At 37.2% G+C, this 27,768-nt stretch overlaps 1 protein-coding gene across 1 annotated transcript in view; it reads right to left on the bottom strand.

Moving 5' to 3' along the window:
• The window catches only part of NRXN1 (neurexin 1), a 1,112,161-nt gene that overhangs the window by 515,110 nt on the left and 569,283 nt on the right, over positions 1 to 27,768 (bottom strand). The window contains 2 exon segments of the mRNA XM_021701263.1: positions 14,034 to 14,153; positions 20,067 to 20,240. Of these exon segments, the coding sequence (XP_021556938.1) occupies positions 14,034 to 14,153; positions 20,067 to 20,240 (294 nt within the window).

Below are 27,768 nucleotides of genomic sequence, written 5' to 3'. Positions count from 1 at the left end.
ATTTTATTCAATATCGAGAGACTGCATGATGCAATCTCTGGATGGCAGACTATAGAGTTTTAAGTGAGACAAGCCTGAATTCTTATTCTAATTAACATGTGAACATGGGCACACTTCTTCACCTTAGATACAGCTTTTGTAAAACAGATGCCAGTACCCTTATTATGCAAGGATGGTATAAAGAGGAAAAGAAAAATTAATGTAAAAAACTCAGCACCCAGTAGATGATCAATTAGTAGTTGTATTCCAGATCATATTAACAATTATGCACCCTTACTTATATTGCTGAGTTTTTTAAATCACCCAAAAGCACTTATTTAAGTACCAATAATAATTACTCTTAACATTTAGCTAAGTGAGGACACAGGCATGATCCTTACACTAGTAAAATTTTCAGCTTAAATTTGATATAGATATTTGAAAGGAGCTATTAATAAATAGCAATACGAACATGAAAGAAACAAATAGCTGAAGTCTTTGCCTTGTGTTTCAGGATTAATTCAAAGTTTCCTTTCAATCAGATTTCTTTTTCCAAGTTCTTCCTTTTATAGGATTTGGCAGGAAAGGTCTTTGGCTAAAATACAGTTTAAGATTAGTGTGGTGAGACTGAGCTGTAGGCTGTGTTTTAGAAGAGCCTTAAATATGAGTAAAAATAGGTCTAGGGTTGAGGAAAAGAAAGTAAAGAATATAGGGACAATGGATCACAGACCTTTGGAGCTCTAGTGACCTTGAAGATGAGGCAAACTAGACTTTTTATTTTATAATGAGGAAACTGGGGCTCACAAACCTCGTGAGTTGCTCAAGGTCACATACTGGGATCCCAGCTCAAGAGTTGTCACATATTGATTATTCTATGTGAGTAAAGATAAACTATCTGGGGAATTCCTAGTGACCTGAGATCACATTCATTTAGCAGGTGGTAAGGGATAGGTAGCAATGTGGAATGCTTTAGGGAATGAAAAAGGAATAATATATTATCTTCTATAAGTGGCATTTTTTTTTTTTGAAGGGCATTTTTGACAGTGGCTCAGTTGACTCAAATTTCTTCCAGTTACAGTTCTTTTGCAGGTAAGAATAATACTTTATTTCCCAATCTATACCAATTATCAGAGTATTATTCCAAAGAACTTCTCAGGATAAGCACAGAGGGATGTGTACTTGGGTGTAGTCATTCTCCTCATACTTCAGGGGAAATTTTGCCTTGAACTAGATTTTTCACAGCATGAATAGTGTGAATGGGAACTTTTCAAACATTCTTAAGATTGCCAGCCAACTGAGGAGGCTGATAATCAAAATGAAAATTTGTGTTATTTCTTCTAAACTGCTATGTAAGAAACATTCAAGATTGTGTTGAAACTGTTTCATAAATCTAGTTATGATGTTTTACTTATAAAAATTCCTAGGCAGAACTTCCTTTATTTCATTAAATAAAGTTTTACTTTATCTGGAAAGCACAGAACTAAGAAGATGACCTTAGAGATCATCTAGTCTAATAGTTCTCAAACCGGGGTGTGTATCAGAATCATCCAGAGGCTCCAAAAATACATATTTCTGGGACCCACCCCACACTTGCTAATTCAGGAGGTCTTGAATATAACAATGGGTATTTCTAACAAATTCATAGGTTATGTGAACACTGCTGGTCCAGGAATGACAGTTTGGGAACCACTGACAGTCCAGCCCCATCATTTTACTACCTCCTTTTTGATTAAGGTAGACAAAATCTAGTATTCTTGGAAATTACTTTTTAAACTTTTTTCTCAACCCTTCTAACACCAAGCAAGTTCTATTTCCGATGCTGTCAATCTAGACTTGGCAGACCTACCATGGTTTAGGTAGATTGGGAAGTAGAGAATACTCACCATCCTATTAAATTGATTTTAGACAAATTCACTTAAAATACTGACCCAGAACACTTAGGCCAAGTAAGCCTCTTGTAATTGGTACAGTTGTATATACAAATGCTATCTTCATCATATTTAATATGGAAAAGGAAAGAACAATAAGAAGATTCTGAGTTCCATCCATGTAACACCAAATGGGCCTTTGGCTCTTCTAGAGCTGGTACAAAGGCAACACTGAGAGAATTCTTCAAGGACACTGTTGGACTAAATCAGGGCACCCAAGTGATATGTTATTATAAGAGAAATAGTATTTTCCCTCAAGAGAGCTTACATTACTGCTAGAAAAATATCCCAATATTGCAAAATTTTATTAAAGCTTATAAAAAAGATCAAATAAGCAGTGTAGCCTTTCATAATGATGTGATTATTCCTGCCGGTGTTGGATAATTAATGAGAAAAAAGTAAACGGAACAAAAAAAGTTACCTTGAAAACCCTGAAGTCCAGAATTTGTTAAATTTAATGTAATGTACAAAGCAGACTTAAGCAGAATTTGAAGAAAATAGAATGTCATGTTTCTAAATCCCTCTCCCACAGTATGTGGGCATGCACATGCACACACACTCACCCACATTCCCCCTGACAAATACACAGATCTTTACTTAAAGCACTTTCTTTCTAGCTACATAAGACTCTAATTCCACATGGGTCTTTACCATCAGGAATAAAAATAATGAAAAATGCATTTACAGTAATGTGATAAAACATAATAGCTTACCCTGGGAGATGTTATATAATATGTATATATATATTTTAAAAAGAACTGTAGGGATGGGTGCACAATCAGTTAATTTGTAAATTATGGACTCTAGGTGATTACAATGTGTCAATGTAGGTTCCTTAATTGTAACAAAAACACCCTGGTGAGTGATGTTGATGGGGGAGGTGATGTACGGGTGGGGACAGGAGGCATGTGGGAAATTTCTGTACCTTCCTCTTAATATTTTGTGAACCTAAACCTGCTCTAAAAAAATAAGGTCTTTAAAAAATCACATAACTAATGGAGGTTTCAAAACACTAATCTTCAAATATTACTCAGCATTATAATAGGCTAGGCCTGTGAGAAATAATATCAAAAATAGAAGAATAGATATAAAATATAACTGGGAATAAAGGTAAACACACATTAAAAAATAACAAAACCCATGCCTGTTAGACAGTAAACATTTGGAGACTCAGAAGCAGAAGAAATCACTTACTAACTGGAGACTGTCTTACTCTGGATGAACTTGATTTGAGCTGGGTCTGAATTTTCCTGGGCAGAGTGGAAGTTGAGAAGAACCATCCAGATGAGGGAGTCAGTCATTCATCAGAGATGAAGGCAAAGAGAGCATTCACTGACTACACTGTTTGTACATATCTGTATCACAGATCAAATAGCTGGGCATATAAGAGATAAAGCATACTGTACAGCTGTGTTTGTTGAGCAAGATGTGGAGAAACTTAAATGATGAATGAAGGAACGCAAGAATGTCAAGACAATGGATATCAATAAAACCTAACAACATCAGAAAAGGAAATATTGGGGTTAGGGAGACTGGAATTTCCAGGTGACCTTGAAACCACAAATGATAACTCGTATTAAAGACCTACTCCATTTGGTTTTATAGCAATATAGTTTGCAGGGACTAAGCTAAAAACAAAATCCTCCTCCTCATATAGCTTGTGGGCACTGAACTCCAGAAGACAGGTTGCATTCATGACTCACACAGCAGACTCTCATACTGCACTCCACAGACTGATTTGATTTTTAGAACCTTAAGTTTTTATCTTTTGCACTTCAACAACACTGAAAGTGCTTCCAGGTTTTGATTTAGAAAATTATTGTCACTGTCAATAAAAGGAATGTGCCCGACACACCAAAATCCAGTTTAATTACTTCTGTGATGTCTCCTGCAGCTGAGAGAAAATGGTATTTCTCTGACACTTTTCTGTTTTTAATTTAGTAAAATGGAGCAGTTGCCCTGAATAGGACCTAGGAGAGTGGATTCATGATGGATGTCATGGAAGATGAACCCTACAGTGTTAGCAACACTGTATTACTCTGAGGGTATGATGTTTGCAGGAATCTAGATCCTCGATTCTCGATTCCTCCTACTGGGCATGCGAGGTGACCATCAAGTTTTTGACATGGAAACGTGGCTGGGGTAATTAATGCATCGTGTCATGACCTGAAGAAGCTTTGCAAACATATCCAAAGGTCTGCTTTTATCCAGCACCATTCCCGATGTCAGTACTGCCTCGAGCTGCTGTAATCCAGATGAGGCCTTGAAAGCTTTCCAACGGGAGAAGCCAAATATCAAAATATATTCTGTGCCATTCCCATGAAGAAACCAAGCAAAATGTATTCTTTATTTTCCGCTACATATTCCATCTGTTTCTCTCCCTAAAGGGTCATATGTTATATATTTATAAGAAGTGTTCACACCTACGCGAGCACAGTTTCCTCTGTCCCTGTCAAATGCAGCCTCCTCCTTGCTCGCGACCCATTTTTTTTTTTAACATCCTTCTGTATCAGCTCATCCTTTTATGAAACTTGTTTCATTCTAAAATCATTTCAAGTTGAGAAATGCCTTTGTACCTTCCTATCTCACCAAATCCTGGGGAGATTAAGCCTCAGGCTCTACAGGCCATTTTCTGAGAGATGTGAATTTAGATCATTAGGGTCATTAAAATCATACACTCCATAATACCCAGAGCTAACAGATCATCCTTGTACTTTATGCTCCTGTAGAATGCTACCAGAGAAGTAACAATGTATAACAGCACTGAGCTGCAAAGGAGGCCGTAATTCCTCCCCATAAAAGAATCCTACACTTTTTAATTGCTATAGTAAATCTCATTAAAGACACAGAATGCTTTGTTCGGGGAAGGAAAAAGGATCACTGGTAAAGGTGCATTTTCTTCACAGTAATATTTTTTTCTTTATGACTAGAATTACTCCTAAATGCAAGCACGTTATTTTTATCATGACCTTTTTCTGGACTCTACACATTTTCCTTGGGCTTTCTTTCCCTTCTTGACAAATACAAGGGGCCCTTGGTCTTTACTATTAATCTCACAGTGACTTTTGATGATGTGGGTTTCATGCATTCTCTTGTGTCTCCCCCATGTGTCCTCTAAAAACTTCCAAAGACTGGACTGCTAATCTCTGACTTCATTTTTTGTTGTTCTTCTTTTTTCCTCAACAGCTATATAAAGAGGAAACTGAGATATAATCAACACAACGGAACACTCAGTGTGCATTCACTGGTCAGCATAATTCTGAATCTTACCTGCTTGTTCCCCATAATCTGATTCAAGCAGGATAATCTATGGAAATATTTCACCTGATTTCATTTTCAAAGATTAAATTATCATTTTTGAGAAACTCAAGCTTTCAAAGAAAAATCACAGAAAGTCCCCATCTTTCTTTCACAATCAGTACCTTTTTATAACAGACCTGGAAGTTAATGACAGTACGTGACTTAGACAGGTACAAACTTTTAACTCATCTTTAGAAGTGGCAACTGAGCAGTTGAGGGGAGGGGCATATTTCCTGCAACATAATGCTTAATATTAAATATAAAAATCAAGAGTGAGATGAAGATGGAAAAAAAATCTGCAGGGCTGTCAGTCATTACTAACTTCTATAGGCATTTTCTATCTGGGAAATTTCAACACCATCTACACTGAATCTATCCCTCTTTGAAAGAAATTATGGGTGCAAGTAAGAATATGAGCTTCAAGTTAGACAGACCTACATTCATATCTGTCTGTGCAAATCATTAGCCATTTTAACCCAAAGTAATTATTTAACTGACCATGCCTCAATATCCTCATTTGTAAATTGAAAATAAGATTTTTTGAAGTCTGAAAATGTAAGGTTTAAAAAAACGTAAACTGTATACATATAATACCTGTTAATTATGTCATTAGCATTAAAATATGTTGGTGTGATGTACATTAAAATATTTTGTAGTCCTTCTTATGCACTAGCTAGGGATACCCACAGTGACAGTATATATAAATAACTTGCCCGATCTAACCACTTCCTTCCAAATTCAATCATAATTGTATTCTTTTAAAATAAAGTATTTCACAAAGTCTAAACTACTTTTGATCTTATACACCTTCTTTAAAAACATACACATGACAGTCTCTTCAACAAATGATGTTGGGAAAACTGAAAAGCCACATGTAAAAGAAAGAACTGGACCAGTTTCTTACATCATACCCAAAAACAAATTCAAAATGGATGAAATGCCTAAATATGAGACAGGAAACCATCAAAATCCTAGAGGAGAACATAGGCAGGAACATCTTTGACATAGGCCATAGCAACTTCTTACTAAATATGTCTCCTGAGGCAAAGGAAACTAAAGCAAAAATAAACTATTGAGCCTTCATCAAGATAAAAAGCTTCTGTGCAGCGAAGGAAACAATCAGCAAAACTACAAGGCAACCTACAGAATGGGAGGAGTTATTTGCAAATGACATGTCTGATAAAGGGTTAGTATCCAAAATCTATAAAGAACTTATCAAACTCAATCCCTAAAAAAAAAAAAAAAAAAACCCAGTTAAAAAGTGGGCAGAAGAATGGGGCGCCTGGGTGGCTCAGTCGTTAAGCGTCTGCCTTCGGCTCAGGTCATGATCTCAGGGGCCTGGGATCGAGCCCCACGTCGGGCTCCCTGCTCAGCGGGAAGCCTGCTTCTCCCTCTCCCACTCCCCCTGCTCATGTTCCCTCGCTTGCTGTGTCTCTCTCTGTCAAATAAATAAATAAAATCTTAAAAAAAAAAATGGGCAGAAGACATGAATAGACACTTTTCCAGAGAAGACATACAGATGACCTAAAAACACATGAAAAGATGCTCAACATCACTCATCATCAGGGAAATACAAATCAAAACTACAGTGAGATATCACCTCACACCTGTCAGAATGGCAAAAATTGACAAGGCAAGAAACAACAAATGTTGGAGAGGTTGTGGAGAAAGGGGAACCCTCTTACACTGTTGGTGGGAATGCAAACTGGTGCAAATACTCCAAAAAACAGTATGGAGTTTCCTCAAAAATTTAAAAATAGAACTACTCTACGATCCAGCAACTGTACTACTAGGCATTTATCCAAAGGACACAAAAACACTAATTCAAAGGGATACATGCACCCTGAAGTTTATAGCAGCATTATCAACAACAGCCAAATTATGGAAAGAGCCCAAATGTCCATCATATATTCATATGATTCATTCATATATATGATTATATGTGATGGAATATTACTTAGCCATAAAAAAGAATGGTATCTTGCCATTTGCAGCAATGTGGATGGAGCTAGAGAGTATAATGCTAAGTGAAATAAGCCAGTCAGAGAAAGACAAATACCATTTGATTTCACTCATATGTGGAATTTAAGGGGGGAAAAAAAAAAAAAGGAACATGGGGAGAAAAAGAGAGCAAACCAAGAAACAGACTCTTAACTATGGAGAAGAAATTAAGGATTACTGGAAGGGAGGTGGGGGGATGAGTTAAATGGGTGATGGGGATTAAGGAGGGCACCTGTTGTGATGAGCACTGGGTATTGTATGTAAGTGATGAATCACTAAATTCTACTTCTTAAACAAATATTACACTATATGTTAACTAACTAGAATTTAAATAAAAATTTAGAGAAAGAATAAAATAAATAAAAACAATAAAAATATGCCCATGATAATCTGATTCTATAGAATTTTTTTTTAATTTATTCATTTGAGACAGAGAGATACAGAGAGAGACAGAGTAGGAGCAGTGGGGAGAGGCAGAGGGAGAGGGAGAAGCAGACTCCCCACCAAGCAGGGAGCCCAATGCAGGGCTCGATCCCAGGACCTGGAGATCATGACCTGAGCCGAAGGCAGATGCTTAACAACTGAGCCACCCAGGTGCCCCATAATCTGATTCTATAAAGTTGGAGAATTATTCAACATTTACTCTCTTCACACACCTTCTTGATTAATAAATGGATACTAAATTATTTACCATTGATACTTATTTAGTATTAAACAGGATTCTGAGAATTCACCGTGATTAATCTTCATTTTGCTCACAAGGGCTTTCCGTGCCTCAGTTCTGGTGAGGTAAAAGCCCCTTTTAAAAAGTAAAAGTAAATCTAAAGGCCTCAAGTTTCAAAAATTCATACCTTAGATTCAGACAGTCTCCCCACCCTAAGCTGGCCCCTGCACCAGCTGTGATGCCATAGATGGAAAGCAAAGTGAGAAACCTGAGCACTGAAAGTGTTGTAGTCCCTTAAGGATAGTTAACCAAGGTGACTGGCAGAATCTTCTCTTAATGGAGCCTGAGTCTAGCTGGGCTCTGGTGGGATAAGACGGTATTACCCCAGTAATGCACGCACCAAAGGCCACCTCTAGAGTTATCTAAGCCCTGCAATGAAGAGCGATAGCATAAGAGCCAAATGAAGGTCTACACAGTTAGAATATTAAGTGAGCCAGAAAAATTAGAGAGTACTTGCAGGGGGAAAAATTCAACTGGGCCTTCCTTCTTGACTTCTGGGGTCAAACTGGCACCATTTACATAGAGTCAAAAGCTATTCAGAGTCATGGATCATTTACTGATGAACAATACAGGGGACTAATATGGATAATTCAAATATAGCAGTGCTTACCACTCTTTGGGGTTCTTCTCCCCACTTGAGTTTTCTTATGTAGATAAAGCTTAAAAACTGTCATTTAACTGCTTAATTGCAATATGAAAAGACCAAGGCTTTCTTTTCTGTATTTACTTTTATGATGTCTATTACCAACAAGAAGATAAATTTATATTAAATAGAAGACTCTATCATATATGATGCTTTGCTTTCTTTTATTGCATTTTCTGATCAGTATGAACAATATTTTAATTCTTTATGGTTTAGCCTAAGATAGGTCTGAACCTGTTTCCCCATAGGTAATTTTCTATGGCATTATCTGTAAATACTGCTTATGAAATGCTTTAAACAACTTAAAGACTGCCATTTAGAAATGCTTGAATGATTCAAGGTTAATAAGATTCATCATACTCACAGTGAGGATCTGGTTGTGGACATAGCTAATTGCTAAATTTTATTCATCCCTAAATGGTATTGGCAACAAATCAGCTCACAGCTTAATACTACTCGCAACTCTAAATGGGACAGAAATAATGTGACTTTGATTCAGTTATTTTTATATTTTTTATACATGTTATGATTCATTTCCAGTAGTTCTAATACTGATGCTCAAGTACTGGATATCGGATTCTCTTGTCAAACAACAAAAAAGGTAAGAAACAAAGCTGAAGATATTTTTAAATGTCACGGTAACAAGTCACAGTCAAATCTTGTTTCAGTGAACATTTCTAATTCTCACACAAAAGATACGATAAATTCCTATCAGAAAGATTTTCTTCCGGCAAATTTAGAATTCTGAAAATAGTCTTTTAATGGCAGGGACCATACCCTCCTAGAACCAACATAACAGCACTATGATGTATTATTCCCTTATGGTAACAGACACCATTGAAGCTGACCTGTAATTTGGCACACAACAATTCTGTACTAATGTAATGTGACAATGTTATTATGTTCACTATTTTCCATGTGATCATAGCCATATTCATCTTCTCCAACCTGACATTAAATTAGCTAATATGGTTACATTCTATTCTGTCCCATAGGGTGAAAGCAGAAAAAGGATTACTGTATAGCACAGTGGTTTGATGACGGGGTGTGTGTCTGTGTGCGCACGTGCGTGCTCGCACGCGTGTGTACAGACCTGAAAAAGTGGTATGTTGATGTTTATATAGTGAATGTAAACTCTTAGCACAGGCCTGGCACATAGCAAGCACTAAGTAAGTGGTTATACCCAAGAAAAAGTTCACAAAAAGCTACAATATATGGTACGTTAAAAAGACCTTTACTCTAAGATTTCAGAAGAGGGGAAAGCTGAGGCCCAGCTCCCAGGACTAGAGAAGTTTCCATGGGACAAAACAGTTAAATAGAGATTGAAAATGAAATTACATTTCTTCAAACAGATATAGTGAAAGGGATTCATTCCAGGTGGAATGAGAGAATTCCCCAGGAGAATAGGTTAGCATAAGCAATGGTGAGGAAATTGGGAAAGTATAATGTTGTTCAGAAAGCCCTAAGTAAGTTAATTGGCACTAAGATGCCATATGGACAAGGTTCTGCAACAGATAAGGATGAAAATGAAAGCTAGGGTCAGACCACAGAGGTTCATGAACTCCAAATTGATGAATTTGGAGAGTATTGTTAACCCCTGAGGATGTACTAGAAACCCTTATGCAAGATTCATGCATCTAGTTAGCACAGATTTAGTAAAGTCACTATTATTACCAATTATATGCATCATGATGTGCAAAACACTGGGCTTATCAGACAAAAAAAAAAAATATTGCCTGGGAGAAGCATATAGTCTTAAGTCTTACAGGGAGATAAGACCAAACCTAAATATGATGGCTGATAAAATAGCATCAACAAAGTTCTATAGCAGTCAGTGGAGGAAAAATACTGCGTCTGGTTAGGACAACCAGGAAGAGCTGGTGATATTTAAACTGGGGAGAATAGGAAGAAAGAACAAAACTGGTAAGGAGGCATAGGACAGATTAGAGGAGAAAGGGATAAGAAATGGGAAACTTAACCAGGAAATGACTACAATCAGCGCCCCCCCCCCCAATAATATTAGGGACCTAAAATATAGTAATGGTATGGAAGAATCTAGCTGAGTCCACTACACTACACCACCCTACACACATACACACAGCACTTGCTTTTCTCAATGAGTAGGTCATTTACATGGCAATTTTCTAGGGAAAAAAAGGGTTTCACAAGCACTTTTCTTTAAAAGTAGCCTTTGGCATCATTTTGCATAAGTGCCTCTTTTTAGAAAGATTCCTTTAAGTGTATTAATTAGTATGATTTACCCAAGATTATACTTACAAGCTAAAAAGTATTCCCATCTTCTAACTGTTAATTATATCTCCAGGCTAACATAAATAAACTTTTCTAGTTACTCTAACCCACTCTGTGAAATTTATCAGAGAGATGATATTCAGAAGGTCTATTTCAGAGAGAATGTGTCTTATTTGCAATGTGGTGTGTTCTTTCCTCTTTTAAAATACTTTATTTCTTTTTCCTTTGTTTGTTTGTTTGTTTTGTTTTCTATGCAGTTGAAGACTGCTGTCACAGAATTTATGGATAAATACCTAAGCTACAGATGGAAATTTCATTAAGAAATGAACTGTCCTAAATGGCTTTATTAAAAAAAAAGTCAACCTCTATATAGAAAAGAAGTTTGTGAAAATCCCAGGAATCACTTTAATTCTCTTTGTGCAACTCAGAAAAATAGGGAGATGCAGAAAAATAAAGCTTATTTTAATGAATTTAACAACTGAAGAAAATACGGCATCCTATTCTTATTGCCATATCAATGGCATGTCTTCAAGGTATTAAAAAAAAGAAAGAAAGAAAGAAAGAGAGAGAGAGAGAGAGAGAGAGAGAGAGAGAAAGAAAGAGAGAGAGAGAGAGAGAGAGAAAGAAAGAAAGAAAGAAAGAAAGAAAGAAAGAAAGAAAGAAAGAAAGAAAGAAAGAAAGAAAGAAAGAAAGAAAAAGACAACAGGCCCAGAATGGAGTCATTTATGCTAAGCCCCATGTCTCCAAACCAAGACTTAATTTAATTACAGTTTTGGCTCCCCCATAAACCAGTCAATCAGGAATCTCCCGATCAGCAATAGTTAGGTAACCTGCCTCACAGACCCCTGCCATTCCCTAAAGCAAAGTAACTTTTCAATAACCAGGCTGCTTTTTTTTTGTATAGTATAGCCTCCTTGTCCCTGCTCCCTTCTGCCTATAATTCTTTCATTTCGTACAGCTCCCTGGAGCTTCTCTGTATCAGCTAGATTGGATGCTGCCCGATTTGAATCAGTTTTTGCTCAAATAGACTCTTAAAATTCTTAATATGCTTCAGTTTACCTTTTAACAAAGGTAACAGTCACTGTTGTACTTTCTACAAATTAAAGTTGATATGAAAATAAGATTTGCTTTTAAATATTGATTTATACCTACATATCCTCACCACCAAAACTCCATGCACAAACCAAGAAACCATTTCCCACTTCCAGAAAACCCATTAAGAGGTAATGATTTAATCAAAATGTATGTATTCTGAGAGCCCTCCAAAGTAATTTTAATGCTGATTTGTGCAAGAGGCATATCAGGAGACACATTTATTGAATGACATTTACCTTATTTACAAGAAAATAACAAATAGCCTTATCATTATCATCACCACTGCTATCACCCAAGAGCAGCATTCAAATAATTTTCTGTAAAAATGATGTGAAGACAGCATGATACTTAAGGTAGGCTCTTCATGTTCCGTTAGGAAATGTCTAGCAAATACGCACAGAAAATTATATTCTTCAAACTTAAGTGGTATATGAGAATACACAATCTGACACAACCAAATGGCAACTATTTTATAAAACATGGGAACTAGATGAAGCAAAGTTTGGCAGAGAAATTTCTTTAGCAAAATGGAAAACATTTTCATGCAATAAAAACTCTCTCAGCTACCACATGTAGCCATACATCTGTCAGGATCATATTCAGGATTAAAAATTTACCATAATAAAATCATAACAAATTATCAGTCTTCTGGTTGTCCTTGAAAATAAATTTCTGTTATTTTCTATGGGGCAGGAGCAAAAGCAGGAAGTTACTATTCAGGACACATATGTACATATATTAAAAGCATATATAAGGCTTTTTATTTTCTTTGCTTTGTACACAGAAGTACATAAAGTATTTACTGAGCCTTCATTTAAGATTATTTATACAACTCCAACTGGGGTTATTGTTTGTGCAAATGTATGATGGTTTGAATACATGTTCATGCTTCAAGTCTGCTGTAATTCTATGGAAGATGTTGCTGGTAGGATGGAGACAAAATATTTCACCATCTGTGGTAGTGTGATTTTTACTGGTCTCTTCCAATATTTTACTTTGTAATAATTGCTCATTATACCTGTATTCAATGTTTTGAAGAGAAATTCTGAAAATAGCTAGTGAGTTGTACCATATTCCTAAACTCAGTTCAATAGAATATTTTAGTTTGATCTCATCTTCAACATTGCCATATGCATACGTACTGGAGTAAATAGAGTCTCAAATAGACAAAGATCAAAGTGAACAAACTCTAATCTTCCTTTTAATCCATACTCAAGCCCAGCCTTTGTCCCAAAGCCCAAAACTTCAATCATTGCATCCTCAATCCTAGAGTTTTTCCTTAAATGTTGTACCATTTATAATATAAATTATGCACTCTGTTTCACAAGCAGGAAGCTTTGTCAGAAGAACGTTCTTAATATAGTGGAATTTGTTGTTTTGTAGAAAATGCTTTTACCATGCTGATGCATTGCTGTAAAGCATGATCTATTTGAAAGTTAAGAAATAGGACTTTATCTTATATACCAGTTAATTCAGTCTTAAAATTCTCACTGCTACCATATAGATTAGGCACTAACAGATATTCCATGATATAATATGAATGCTGTGTTTCTGAGTCATGCTTATATTGTGAGACTAAAGGGAAAAAAACCCACAAGTGGCTAGAATATAAGAGAGAGTACTTGAAGGACAAAGTTTAAACATTGTTTTTTAAAGCAAAAGGCAGATATGGGTTTAAAAAGATACAGAAAGAGAGGCATAATGAGACATGTCACCTTTCACGAAAATTACAGCCCTCAACATATAATCTTCTGGAATTAAATATTATTTAATAGAAAGCAGTAAGAAATCTCTTTTGAAAACCAGGGGAGGACTGTCATATGTAGGAAATGAAAAAAGATATTTCCAACAAGGTGACCATTAGCAATTCAAAAAATTACAGTCAACAGTTGCAAACCCAAGGCTCACCACCATCACAGCATTTAGCTAACGGCATCCTTGATTAATCCTTTAGTATTTCAAAAATGCCCTTTCTGTAGAAATAACTGCTTCTTCTCACTGTGACAGTTTAACTTACAGATAATACAAAGACTCCCAGTTTTAGACTCTGGGCATCACACAGTAGCTGGAAGCAATGATGACCATCTGAGTCCATACTCAGAGAGGCACTTACGGTCATTGCAGAGTGGCCCACTGAAGGAAGTCATGCTACAGTCGCAGCTGAAGCCATCCCACTGCTGTAAGCACACACCTTGATTAGAACAGGAGTCCTCTTGGCAGGTTGTGCTGGGTCCTGCAAAATTAACCCAAAAGAAACTTGGGTTCCTTAAAAAAAATCTACAAGTGTTTTGTACATGAGCTAGGTCACATATAGTAGTTGCCAACATCTCAAATTACATGACCAAACCAGTGTTGAAAGTTCTAGTTCACACACCTGAATTAGCGACAGAGAAGCTGTAATAGGAAGGTTTTCTGAAGTTTCAAATATAGGACAGAATACATTATAATAGTAAACAACAAATAGTAAAAGCAAGCACATAGCTTCTAGTACGATCATGGTAGCAAGTAATCTCATTCCATCATCAGTAATTCTCTATCACCATTTGGATTTCAGAAAAATGCATGGATCTCCTTAACTTCTGACCAATGAATAGAGACACCATGAGAATGGAGATTAGAGCTTCATGAAATTGAGATAAAGATTGGCAAAGTAACTGAAAAGAGTTATGCGAAAATACCCTAAAAGTTTCCAGATGTTTCCCTGCACAAACTATGGATAAAGTTATGGTTGTTGGGTGTTTTAGATAGGTATGTTGGCAAGTATCAATTCACATGCTTTAACAATTCATGCAGTTAAACATAAAATGAAAAAGTCTGTATAAATGACATGCCCCCATTTAACACACAAGTAAAAAGAATTCTAGTCTATTTCTAAAGAATCATAACTAGAACACTGAGAAACAAAGAACTAAAAAAAAAAAAGATGATCAAAGCACTAGAGGCAATCACTATACAAACATATTCAAGACTGAAAGCCTTTATGCAAACTATGCTATAAAATGAGGTTTCTTGCACAATGTTCAAGAAGGGGAAAAATTAAATCTGAACCCAAACAACAGTTACTGCAAAAATGTAAAAAAAAAAAAATGTCATTTTGGGGTTTCCACTGTGTATTAGGGGGTTTCAGTCTTGTTTTTTACACACAGGGCTATCTACCTTGCAAGTCAGCTTTCATCAATGCAACTTTGTCAGCAAATTAAAAAAAAAAAAAAAGCAAAATATATTAAATGTTAGTAAGCAATACCAAAATGGGGCAAACACAGAAGAACGTTCAGATTCAAAAAGCATGCTGCTGTAAAGGGGGGAGAAAAAAATGCTATGTAGAGCAAACAAATTAATACTAACAGCCATAAATCTTAAGAGAAGCCAAAAATGAGAAAGCGGTAATTTACTAGAATTTTACTATATATGTGTGTGTGTGTATATATACATATATAATGATTAATTGAGCCGATGACGTGTAATGGAAGAAATCAAAAGAGCTTTTGTATTTTTTCCTCTCTTGGATAGATATGAGTGCATTACCAAAGTGATCACATTGCTTATTGGGAGCATGTGACACCATTTGTCATGTGCACATACGGTGTAGACCATGGTCATTAGCAGACCAATTATCCCTTTCCATTTCTCTTTCCCTCTACATCTTTTTATCTTGCTATTGCAATTAAGGCTTGAAACTGTGATGCCAGCCATTCACTGCCAACAGCTGGACTTGAGAGTGACACCAGACTATCAAAATGTACTATATATATCATTCAGGGCGGATGAGACAAGTAAGGGATGGAAAAAGCAGACTGCAATACCATTCCACTTAAAAAAAAAAAAAATCCCTCTAAAAGCTTTCAGCGTGGAGTGTTTACCTTTGTTCTTACCAGGCTGGGCCTACACCACTTAAGGGTTTCAGAGTTTTGTCAGCATTTTCCCCACCTTCAAAATTCCCTTCAACTCTTCTAAACTGCCCTGTGAATATTTATTACAATAGAACTTCACTAATAAGGACTATCTTAGGGAAGGTTAAAAAGGGAAAGCCCTCCATCTAAATAGCTTTAGAGTAAAACACTGAAGATATTTCCTAGTCAACACAACTTTATAGGTTTTACAGAAATATAAAAACGATACTGGCCCAATTAGATTCTATTAACACTGAGAGCCTGTGAGGTAACTGCTTTAGTGAATAAATGAGAACTACCTGTAATTAGCCTTTGTGTAAATTGACATTTTCGTAAAGCGTCTTTTTAAACATGCTCGCTACAACGGTATTTCTATTACAATTTTCTCAGTAAAGGTATTCCTCATAGAAAGTTGTTGAATTTAGCCTAACCTATGTGAGTTTTCACAAATTAAGAAACCATAACATTGTAAGAACTAATTATGTAATAACGGCAGTAATAGGTACACTAATGGCAATGATAATAATAGTTGTTATTATTAATAATAATTTCCCAGGCCTGGAAGCCCTGAATGGAGGTCACCATTTTTCTCACCTATCTCATCAAAGAACTAAGAACCACTAAGCTGCTTAGTTTTGGTGGTTCCTCCAATCTGTGAGAGGTAGGTGGTCTAATGATCTTTATCCCACGACATTAGAGACTGAAAATAATTTTTGTTTGGAAAAACAAAACAAAACAACAAACAACTCTTAAAGCAATACTCCTTTGCACATTCTCTCCTGGGACAAGTAGAGGAGCGGGGAATGGTGCACGCCCCGTGTGGGTCGGGGGCTGGCTATCAATCTGAGGCTGCTCCCTTACTTGCCCAGAAGAAGGTAAGAGCAGGAACAGGAACGGATAAAGAGCCAGATTATCGTTTTTACTTTTATTTTTGTAAAAATTATCAGAAACACAATCGCAACATAATACTAAATTCTAAAAATGGTAGAACTACAATCCTGAAGATGAATGTGCCCATATGGTAGAACAGCAACTCAGAGTACCTGCCAAACCTTTATGTGAGCATAAAGACATGCTTTATTATTATTTTTTTTTTCATTATCACAACAGTCTTTTTATATTCAGGTATTACAAGAGAATGTATGCCTATGCCTGACAAGACACATTTTTCAAAATACTCACCTTCTAAGAACAATATTTAAACACTGACAGGCATTTGCGCAAGACAAAGCCCTGAATTTATTTTCCCTTTAGTTATGTAATGTTCCTTTTAGTTTATCACTGAATAAAATTGGGAACAAACCACAAGAACATTTGTATTAAGTGGTTAAGTATAAGGATATGTCTGGAAAAGAAAAGAAGTGAAGGTAAAACTAAAATCTCTGGAAACCAAAGAAGCAAGAGAGGAAAGTGTTTTGATGCCTGGACTTTCAAGTATGGCAAACTTGGGTTCAAAGCTTCCATCATCCACATACGAGCTGTGTGACCTTAGGAAGGTCACCTTACATCTCCGAGGCTCAATTTACTCATCTAAAAAAAGTCAGCACTGCCTAATTTACATAGTTTTAAGGATTCAATGAAAAAGCATATGTAAACTTATTGTCACCAGTGCTAAATCAATGGTAGCTTTAATAATTAAGTATTTCTGTAACTTATTATAATAGTTCTGGGGCTGAATAGTAGGAGACTATGCAAAGAGTGTCTGAATTAATTTTTCCCCTTGACTTCATGTACGAAAGTTATCTTGACTCGGTATTGAGCTTAACTAAGCCTGATTACTGGTGGATTACCAGTCTCTGTTTTCTCTTACGCAAGCAGGAAAATGCTACCCTAACAGTGATTTTCAAAGTGTGGCCCTTGAAACAATAGTAATAGCATCACTGTAGGAACATGTTAGAAACGTAAATTTTAGGGTCCCGCTGAAGCAGCCACCCTGGGGGGAGTGTTCTGTAATTTGGGTTTTAACAATTCTCCAGGGGATTCTGATACTGGTTCAAGTTTGAGAAACATTCATCTGAAGGGACTTGGACAAGGCAAGCTTCCTCCCCTCCTCACTAGTGTGTTATAAGCAGCTATTAGCCAATGCAGTTAGTTAAAAATGGAAGGCAGCAAGTGGTTATTAGGAAAGACCATGAACTTTTTACATGAAAGGGGCTTGAAGATTTGTGGGTCTTGTTGGATAGGAATGAGGGAAAATCTTGAAAGATATCATTTGGTTATTGTCACATTTACAGTATTTCTATTAATATAAAAGTTAGGTGATTCCAATGTGATTTGGATTTAAAACTCCATGAGACAACTATCTTTAGAGAGAGAATTGATCAATCGTCTAGAATTTGATCATTACTCCTAAAAACATATGTACCTCATCAATTACACCTATGACAGGTATATCTGAGATTATTCTTAGGAATTGCAGAGGATAGAAATAATCATAAATTAAAAGTTGTTAATCTTGATGTTGGAATGGAAAAATCAGGGAAGTGTCAATGCAGAAAGGCAGGGACATGGTAACATTCTAAGAATTAAAAAAAAGGGGTTAAAAAGAGCTAAGAATTATTAAAGCTCAGATATTAAAGCATCCTAGATAAGGTAAGGAAGGAACCAATGTCATAACCTACTGAACAATTTCAAATGTTCAAATAATAGCTTGTTACCCAAGAGGATGTATAATCATCTTAACCAAGTTGCTTAACAGATTATGTTAGAAAATAAAACCAAGTATCATTTCCGCAAATATTCTCTTCTTAGTACAGCTTCCCCTCATTAGTTTTCCCTTCTACCCACCCACACACATCACCTATGTGCCCGTGGTGGGGGGTCATGTGTGTGTGTTTTGTTTTCCATCTTATGGGTGTTTAGCTGTGAACGTGTCTGTCTGCTCCTAACATCTCCTTGTAGGTGAGAAGTCATTTACCAAGCAACTTGTAGAAAGGCCTATTTTTGAAAAAAAAAAATACTGTCAGGAGTTTGTAGTACTTTTTTCCTCTTTTTTTAATGTACATATTCTCACTGGTTAGATCACCTTCAAAAATCCAAGTTATGAACCACATTCTTATATCCACCCAGTAGAAGGAATTATTCACTTAATGATCCTGTTTCCTTTGGTAAACTGGAGAAAACAGTTTCTCTTTGTTTTACAAGTGTTATACCAAAATTGAAATAAAGAAAATAAATATAGCAGTAACATTAAAAAAAATTCAACAGAGGCTTCTATTAAATAGCATTATCTTCTGGCAGGATTAAAACAGTTTGAATTTCACCTGACTTTTCAGAGGAATATATATCGCAGAGAGAAAAAAATGTATTTTCAAATTAAAAAAAAAACCCTCCACATACTTAGGTAATTGCTAAATCTAATGGCATTATTTTGGCCCAGGAGAGATGATTCATAATCTCCTGGGGGATAGGAATTCGCATGTCTTTTCTTTGCCTCTCCCATATGAAATTTCCTTATGAATCTAAAATTTTCAAAATAGCCCAAACTGTTTTCAACATTAAAGGAGAAGGAGCAACACATTCAGAGCCCCAGAATTCAGGATAATGTGATTAAATTACATTTCTGGAGGGAGAATTGGCTCAAATAATCTGAGGTGTTGAAATGAAAATTATCTAAAATGAAAGTAGCAATCAAAAAGTACTCCTACAGATCTTAGTCTGATAGAGAGCACAAAAGAACAGAAAGATACTTGAGCACATTTCTCAAGTAAGGAATATTAGTCTTGGGTAATAGAAGAAACCAATTTTTGCTAAAACAAACTGATGATATACAGAAGAAACTAGTGCCAGGTAGATATAAACCAAATAGTGATGTGACAATGCGTACCTGAACTTTACTGTCCTGTTCTATCTTGCTGAGTGTAGATTTGAAACAAGCAGTATCAAGTTGATTGACACTTACTGGAGCAAATCTACTTTTTTAGTCCAAAGAGGGTATCTATTTAATGTTATAAAGCAGGCATTGCAGAACTGACTAATACACTAATTAGGCAGACTATCGAATACAAAGGAGCAGAAAATAACAAGATCCATACACAGAGCCCCCATCTTACACAAGGCCTTATTGTAGGTTTGCAAACAGTCCAGAAAATTTAGGATTTATGGGATGAAAAGTGAAAAACACAAATAAGGATTTCTAAGCCCTATGTTGGGGCTTGAACAGTAGGCAGAAATAAGTTTTGCTGACTGGAGAGATTTGTTCTTATTTATGGGTGGAATTAGAATTACTTAGAGTTTGATTAACAAAGATCTAGTACCTTCACATCCTCTCTCAATCTGTCCATTGCAGAAAAGAGCATCTGAGATGAGGTCTGGAAGTCGTCCGTTTAAATCAACTGATGCCAAGCAGCCTTGAAAACCCTCCTTGGCATGGACAAGTTTCGGCAAAGATTTGTATGTTTCTTTAGCCACTCCTCCTATATACAAGTCACCTGTGGGAAGATCAAAGTTTTGGTCACAAAAGTAACTTATCATTCCTTTAAACATACAGTAGGTCAGAAAAAAAAAAAAACAGTTTGGTTTATATTTCATTAATTTAAAAAAGTCAACTTATAATTAGATATCTTCCTAAAAGTGTAAAACACAGAAGTGTTTGGGTAATATATCAGCACTCAAAGACATTTCTAGAAGCTATTTCCACAGAGAATTGAATAAGCTCAATACAGTGTAGCCAAGTGAAAGGAATATGGGCCATGGAGTTGCATATCCTTGCACTGAAATCCAAGCCTGGTTGTTTACCAACTCTACGGCTTTTAACTTTTTTTTTTTTTCCAGTTTCTCTGATCATTAGAAACCTCATTTCTAAAATACGAATGATAAAATCTGTTCTATAGGTTTTCATGAGAATTAAATCAGATAAAATAAATATAGGAAATATCCACTACAGTAAAAATAGGAAGTAGATAATCAACCTTCTGCTTAGAGAACTCTGGGTCTTTCAGTTCATCAGAAGCTCAACAAATTCTCTCTAGGGTCCACAATTATCTTTTATATTAGGCTTAAGCCCATTATCCTTACTTGTGCTTATCCTATTGACTAACGGACTCCCGTAATAGTCTGCACATATCTGAATAGTACATCCTTTTTCAGATTTTTCTTTTTTTTTTTTTTAGGTGAAGTTATACCACTGTGAATTCTTTATGCTGCTCTGGGATCTGTTAACAAGTTATTTTTTTTTTCTAATTTTATTGCAGTTTCTTTTTTTTTTAAAGATTTTATTTATTTATTTGACAGAGAGAGAGAGAGAGGGGGAACACAAGCAGGGGGAACAGCAGATGGAGAGGGAGAAGCAGGCTTCCCGCAGAGCAAGGAGCCTGATGAGGGGCTTGATCCCAGGACCCCGGGATCATGACCTGAGCCGAAGGCGGACGCTTAACTGACTGAGCCACCCAGGCGCCCCTTTATTGCAGTTTCTAATGGAACACTTTGCTCTGCTTTGTCATTTCATGTCTCTAGGTGTGAGATTTCCCAACTTCATGGGCCACTACTTAAAAGAAATATTGCAATCCATGTTTGATTATGTTTCATTTCCTATCAAAGATTATCTGCCATATCTGTATAGCACTGAGTAGATGTAATTCACTGACTTCAGTAAACAATCAATGCAGAAGATATGGAGGGTAACCCCCACATTCCATAATATATGTTCCTGTTTAAAAGCTCTGCTAACATACTCTATTGAGCTATCTACTTTTCTGAACTTTCATTGTCAGTTGAATTTTCTCTCTCACTTCAACCATCCTAACTTTCATACCACCTGATGCCTTTTCCCCAATGTAACACAAAACTCCTACATTCCTAATGTTTCTCTGGGTCCCTCCGTGTTGTCTTCATGGGACTTGGGATAAAGGAGAACTGATACCCAAGTGAATGCTCATCCTGTTTGTTGAGTCATGAGTAATAAAGTTCTTGGTCTCTGACCCAGAAAGCTTCTGTCTTCTGCCAGCATCCGCGAAACAGTGATAAGCTAACCTACTAGATTTTAAGTAGGCTGAAATCAAACCACAGATATAACAGTCCTGAATTGTACTGAGGAGTAAAGTGAGTTGCTTAAAGTCATTTAGCCCCAGAAACTGAGAACTTAGGTCCCTGACCTATTAACTAAAGTTCTAGGTATTACACTAGGATGACACTGGTCCTACATAATTTATACGGAAGGGACTGAATGTGTTTACTTCCCCTCTTAAATAAAACATCTTTGACTACTAACTATATTCTTAATATTAAAGAATAGGATGGTTTTCATCTGAGATGGGATACTATTTTTGAAATATCTCGTTTTTTTCACGCTATTTCCTTTTTCTCCATGGTCTTTTCCTCTCACTTAAAGTCATTGTGTTTTCATTATCTCAGAGAAAGGATAAGAATCAAAAACCAAAGATACCAAATTATCTTTCTGCATTTAAGTCTTAAAAGCCAAGACTCTTAAAGAAATGAAAGAGATAGAATATACAGGCAACTACATGAGAAGAATAAATCTTTCCTGCCCCTCATGAGGCAAGCAGGAGAGAAAACTGGAGGAAAAGAAATGTGAGCATCGTCATCGATGAATACCAAAAAGCGGACACCGTGCTCTAATTTGAGGGCTGAGCCCCGGTGGAGGTCAAAACTTTAGGTAAGTTTAGAGAATGACATTGATTTGTGTGCACTTCCTCAAGAGAACCCAGAGGCAACAGTGAAATCCTTGGGAAAACATGAGTGCCTGGTAGATTTAGACATGCTAGGAACTTAGGCAGCCTCACAGAACTTCCCATATTCCAGCTGTCGTATGGGAGCACCACAATTCCCAGAGTTTCACAGAAACAAACAGAAAAAGAATGACCTTAATGGGTCATGCACACGAGAATGAAGATGCTGGCAATTTAGTGGGCACCTAAGTTATGAATATAGAATACTCGAGACCAGCTCCTGTGTAATCTCTATCTCCCCAAAGATTGGTATAGTGAAGTCCCCCCCCCCCGCAAATAATTTAGACACAATCTCAGGGAAATAAGGAAACTGAAATTGCCTGAGATTACATTTTCTTTTTTTTTTTTTTTAAAGATTTTATTTATTTGACAGAGAGAGACACAGTGAGAGAAGGAACACAAGCAGAGGGAGTGGGTAAGGGAGAAGCAGACTTCCCGCCGAGCAGGGAGCCGGATGCGGGGCTCGATCCCAGGACCCTGAGATCATGACCTGAGCCGAAGGCAGACACTTAACGACTGAGCCACCCAGGCGCCCTGAGATTACATTTTCACTAACTCAAAGAATCAGAACTCAAACTGGAAACCAAGATGAGTTACAGAAAAATAGAGAGTTACCTTTCTTGCACATCTGAGATTCTGGGCAGAGATTTACACTGTTACACATCACACATCAATGCAAGGAGAGGTTCCCTCCATTCATTTGTTGAACTGAATTTGTTAGAAAATTTCAGCTCTCCTCCAGGCCTAATGGATGTTGTGTTAGAGATCAGAGGGGAGTTAAGTGAAGAATTCTCGGCACTGCTTCAGGCTTTTTGGAGGTAGAACTCATACTGAAAGTTATGTATGGGACACTACATGTTTGCTAACCACCCTTCCTCTTTCCAATTGTAACCTCCTGGAAGAGACAGACTGTGTCTCTATTTGTTTCACATTCTCCCCCAGTGCCTCATACTGGGGGACAAGCACAATGGGCACTCAATACACATTGTCAGCCACCTGATGGACTGAGGTCACAGTAGAAAGGAATCAAGAAAGAAAGAATGCTAAGGCAACACACAGCGAGAGCTAATTCTAAAGAGCTTACTTACTTCCTTTCCCCACTTCCTGCCACAATCCTGTTTTTTTCCTCTTGGCAAACATATGCGCCCGAACAACTTCTCAGAGATTACTGAAAAGAAGTAGTAATCTTTCCCTTGTGTTATTAAAGAGCAGAAAATATTGATTCAAGTAGTGCAGGATACAAGCCTCAATCCTACACTAAGGTGGATGAGATTGTGATTTATAAATAGGGAATGCATTCTAATTTTCATTACTGAGGCTGCACTTAGCACCACCACTTAATACTGTCTTTATAAACTCTTCGTATAGTAGATGGTGGTCTAAAGTCCCCTGGTGGGTTGGCCTATGAAGAGAACAAAGGAAACCCTTAAGTGGCCTGAGCCCCATGTAGCATTAGCCGTTCATCAAAGATGCAGCTTCTCCTTTTGATCCTGGAGGTGATGCAAGTTAAAATGACCCATTAGCACTAATGGGATCTTGCAGGCAAAATCCTGTACACGGGAAGGAGGATATACTTTTTAATGACCCTATGTGTGAACAAAAGCCAGGATGGACGTCTAATAGGAGACAGGTTCCTACAGACTTGAAGCCAGTCTGTTACCCCTTCTCCAAGCTGATGAAGGGCTGATTTTTATTCCTGTCCTTTAAGTAGACCACGCATGAACTGATGAGGCAATGATGGAATTGGGGCATTTTTAGCAGGAGAGGCTGAGAGCATGCATAAACCCAGATAACCTCAAGCCTTAGGAAAGTTTTTTTTTTTTTTTTTAAGAAATCTCAGAATACCCTTATCTTTAGACTAGTGCAACATATATACACACTCTCAAGACCGTTATCTGTAGAAGGATCTGAGGTGATAACACAGATATCCACACTCCAGTGTTGTGCAGTAATGAGGAGGGAATCGTGCACAGGCTTTTCACTTATAAGTGGCTGGAAACGTCGGCCCTGCCACTTACTGGTTGTCTTAGTGCGGGCACATTAAGTTACGTAACTTCTTTCAGAGTCAGATTCTTCATATGTGAAACGCCTACCTCGCAAGGCTGTGGGGGTTAGAGAGAAGGTATGCAAGCGCCAGGTAGAGAGCATGCACTCAGCACACAGGGTTACCGGTGTGACTGTGTTGGTATGTCTGGTGAGGACTGTACATCTATAGTGTACCTCATTCTAGGTTGATGGTAGTGAGTGATACAGAAGAATGAGAAGTCCAGGTTGTCTCCTTGTTTCTAGTATAAATGGAATGACAAGATGTCAAATTTACATCTTATCTGACTTTAGTTTACAGTCACGTGTGTACTTGACGTATGCCTTGCCCTATGCTGTAAAGAAGCTCAAGAGGCTCTTTTGACGTTTTCTCTTACAAACCCAGCTGCACTGGACCTGGTAACAACAAGAGGACGATGATTTGATAAATATCTTCTAATCTGACGTAAACAGATTAGGAAACACAAGAATTCTATAAAGCCCAAGGGCCAGGTCAAGAGATTCAAGCTAAATGTGCCTTATAAAATCAGAAAAATAAAAGGCTTGTGTGGAGTTTGATTATAACGTGGAGCATCATGGAAGAGTTTAGACCTGAAGAAAGTATAGGATACATTACTCTGTAATAGCATAAATGTAGTGCCAGCCCTGGAGAAGACAACAGATAAAATAAATACAGCATTCAAGAAAGTATAAAAGGCCAGACTTGGCTGGAAGGCAATGATAAATAATGTTGGATCAGTTAAGTCAAAGTCTTTCGGATAACACAACAGAATTTATGACTGTTGGCTTAAAAAAAAAAAGACAATGAGAAATCCAAAAATATAGTCATGTAGGCTAGGAGACAACAGAATTTGAAGCAGTGATAATTTGGACAGAAGTGAGGGAACAGTATTTAACACTAAACATGTGGAATCTGAGTAGGAGTGATCCATAGGGATCAGATGATAGGAACCAGGGTCTTCGGGAAGAGATGCTGAGGCTGGAGGGCGCGGCTTGGGAGCCATCAACCAAAAGCAGGTAAATGAAGTGGTATAAGACTTTTTCTCTTTTGTTAAAACAGGGAGCATACGGCAATTAGAGCGAGGACTCCAAGCTCTACCTTCCAGCAGCAGAATGCAAGTATCAAGGTATAATTAGTTCTTTGACTCAGCTTTCCTGTTTATTCATATGAATTTTTTTTTTTTTGGTGCTTCTTAAACGTCTCACTTTCCTTTTAATTAAAAAGAGCATACATTAGGGGCGCCTGGGTGGCTCAGTTGGTTAAGCGACTGCCTTCGGCTCAGGTCATGATCCTGGAGTCCCGGGATCGAGTCCCGCATCGGGCTCCCTGCTCGGCAGGGAGTCTGCTTCTCCCTCTGACCCTCATCCCTCTCATGCTCTCTGTCTCTCATTCTCTCTCTCTCAAATAAATAAATAAAATCTTTAAAAAAAAAAAAACTTTAAAAAAAAAAAAGAGCATACATTAAAAAAAACAAGTGCTTTGTAGATTTGGATGGCTAAAACTCTAGGGAAACTTAAGAAGGCTCTCTCAATCTCTTATAAGTAGCATTTGGGGGCGGGGAAAAAGCTGAATACCCGCTGCCTTTCTTTCTTGCTGGCTGGACTGGAGAAAGTACAATTCTGGAGGCTCTGCTTTGGCAGGATTGGACCTTGGACAGCAAATTGGGACACAAGCCTAACTTCCCTTTCAATTCTTGTTGTGACTGGCTGGTAGAAAAAGTGCAATCAGACCAGGCTAATTTCTTTTTCTTTTTTTTTTTTTAATAAAGATTTTATTTATTTATTTGACAGTGAGAGAGAGAGAGAGAGCACACAAGCAAGGAAAGCGACAGGCAGAAGGAGAAGCAGGCTCCCTGCTGAGCAGGGAGCCGAGGTGGGGCTCAATCCCAGGACCCTGGGACCATGACCTGAGCCAAAGGCAGACGCTTAACCGATGAGCCACACAGGTGCCCCAGAACAGGCTAATTTCTGAGAGTTATTCTGCAGGAAAAGTGCCTTCCCTTCCCCCAGGGAATAAATGAACTCTGCCCCCAAATTTGAATCATCATCTTTAATTTTAATCTTTTGTTGCACATCTACAAATGAACATCCACAGGTCAAATACTGACCATATACCTTAATACAGGCTTTTCTTTGGGAGACAAATTAAATCTAGACCTGTTTTTATAATAGGTGTGCCTTGTTAGAAGAAAAATCATCTTTAATTCCCAGGGAACAAACTCTCATTTATTTACTTTGTTTTTTTTTTTTTTTCCCCTGGGGAGAAAGCTGAAGTCACTATTTCCTCTGACTACTTAAATTATTTTAAATTACTGAAGGCAAAAGCATGGGGAGTCATTAATATTTCTGTAACACATTTAGGCTTAAGAATAGACAAATGGAAACTTAAACCACACACGGAATTGAACAACAAACACCCTCCAAGACCACATGTAAGATCAGAGGACACCAAATGTTCAATACTAAAGTCAAAGTTGGCAATTCAAGTAGATGTTTTGCTCCAAGACACAAGATCTGTGTCTTTTATAGGTCTCTTAAAAAAAAAAAGGTTAGTTTTAGAAACTCTTTGCTGAGGAGATGCTCAGTGGTCACCAGTTTGATTTATTTGTTATTCCTTAACTTTTCTATATTTTCTATAGAATATTTTCTATATTCCTTGATATATAAGGTTTAGTCCTAAAATGACCTTGCTTTACTTCTGTAGTAAACACCCGTAAACCCGTATCTTTAGGCTTACCCTGGATTTCTAAGCTCAGCCAAAAATCAAGCCATCATCTCTCCCCTGCACTGGGAAACTACTTCTAGACTTCCCTATTTACAGCATTCCTGTTTCTCATCTCCCTGCTACCCAAACTGAAATTTCAAAAATCATTTTTAAACTGCATTCTGTATCTCACACCTTTCAATTAAATTATTGTCAAGAACTGATGACTCAGCTTTGCCAATACTTCAGACATTTGTCCCTCCGTTTAATTTTTTTTTCCAGTTCTTGTCTACCTTTCCCCTTGTACACCTTTCATGCCAGAGCTTGTCCCAGACACCATCTAGCCCCCTCATCAACACCACATCAGTCTCCCCCTGTGTTCTGATTGCTTCCATACTTCCCTCCAGCTTCTAAATAAAACCAGAGGCTTAGCAGTATTCGTGTTCGTAACATTTTGAACCTCTTTTCTGACAACCACCTTATTTTTTCCCCAGTTCTTTGTGTGACTATCTTATCTTCCTGTTA

The sequence above is a fragment of the Neomonachus schauinslandi genome, chromosome 10, assembly GCF_002201575.2.
Source record: "Neomonachus schauinslandi chromosome 10, ASM220157v2, whole genome shotgun sequence".
Lineage (NCBI taxonomy): Eukaryota > Metazoa > Chordata > Mammalia > Carnivora > Phocidae > Neomonachus > Neomonachus schauinslandi.
The sequence above is the reverse complement of the archived record's forward strand: the minus strand, read 5'-3'. Positions and strand labels throughout refer to the sequence as shown.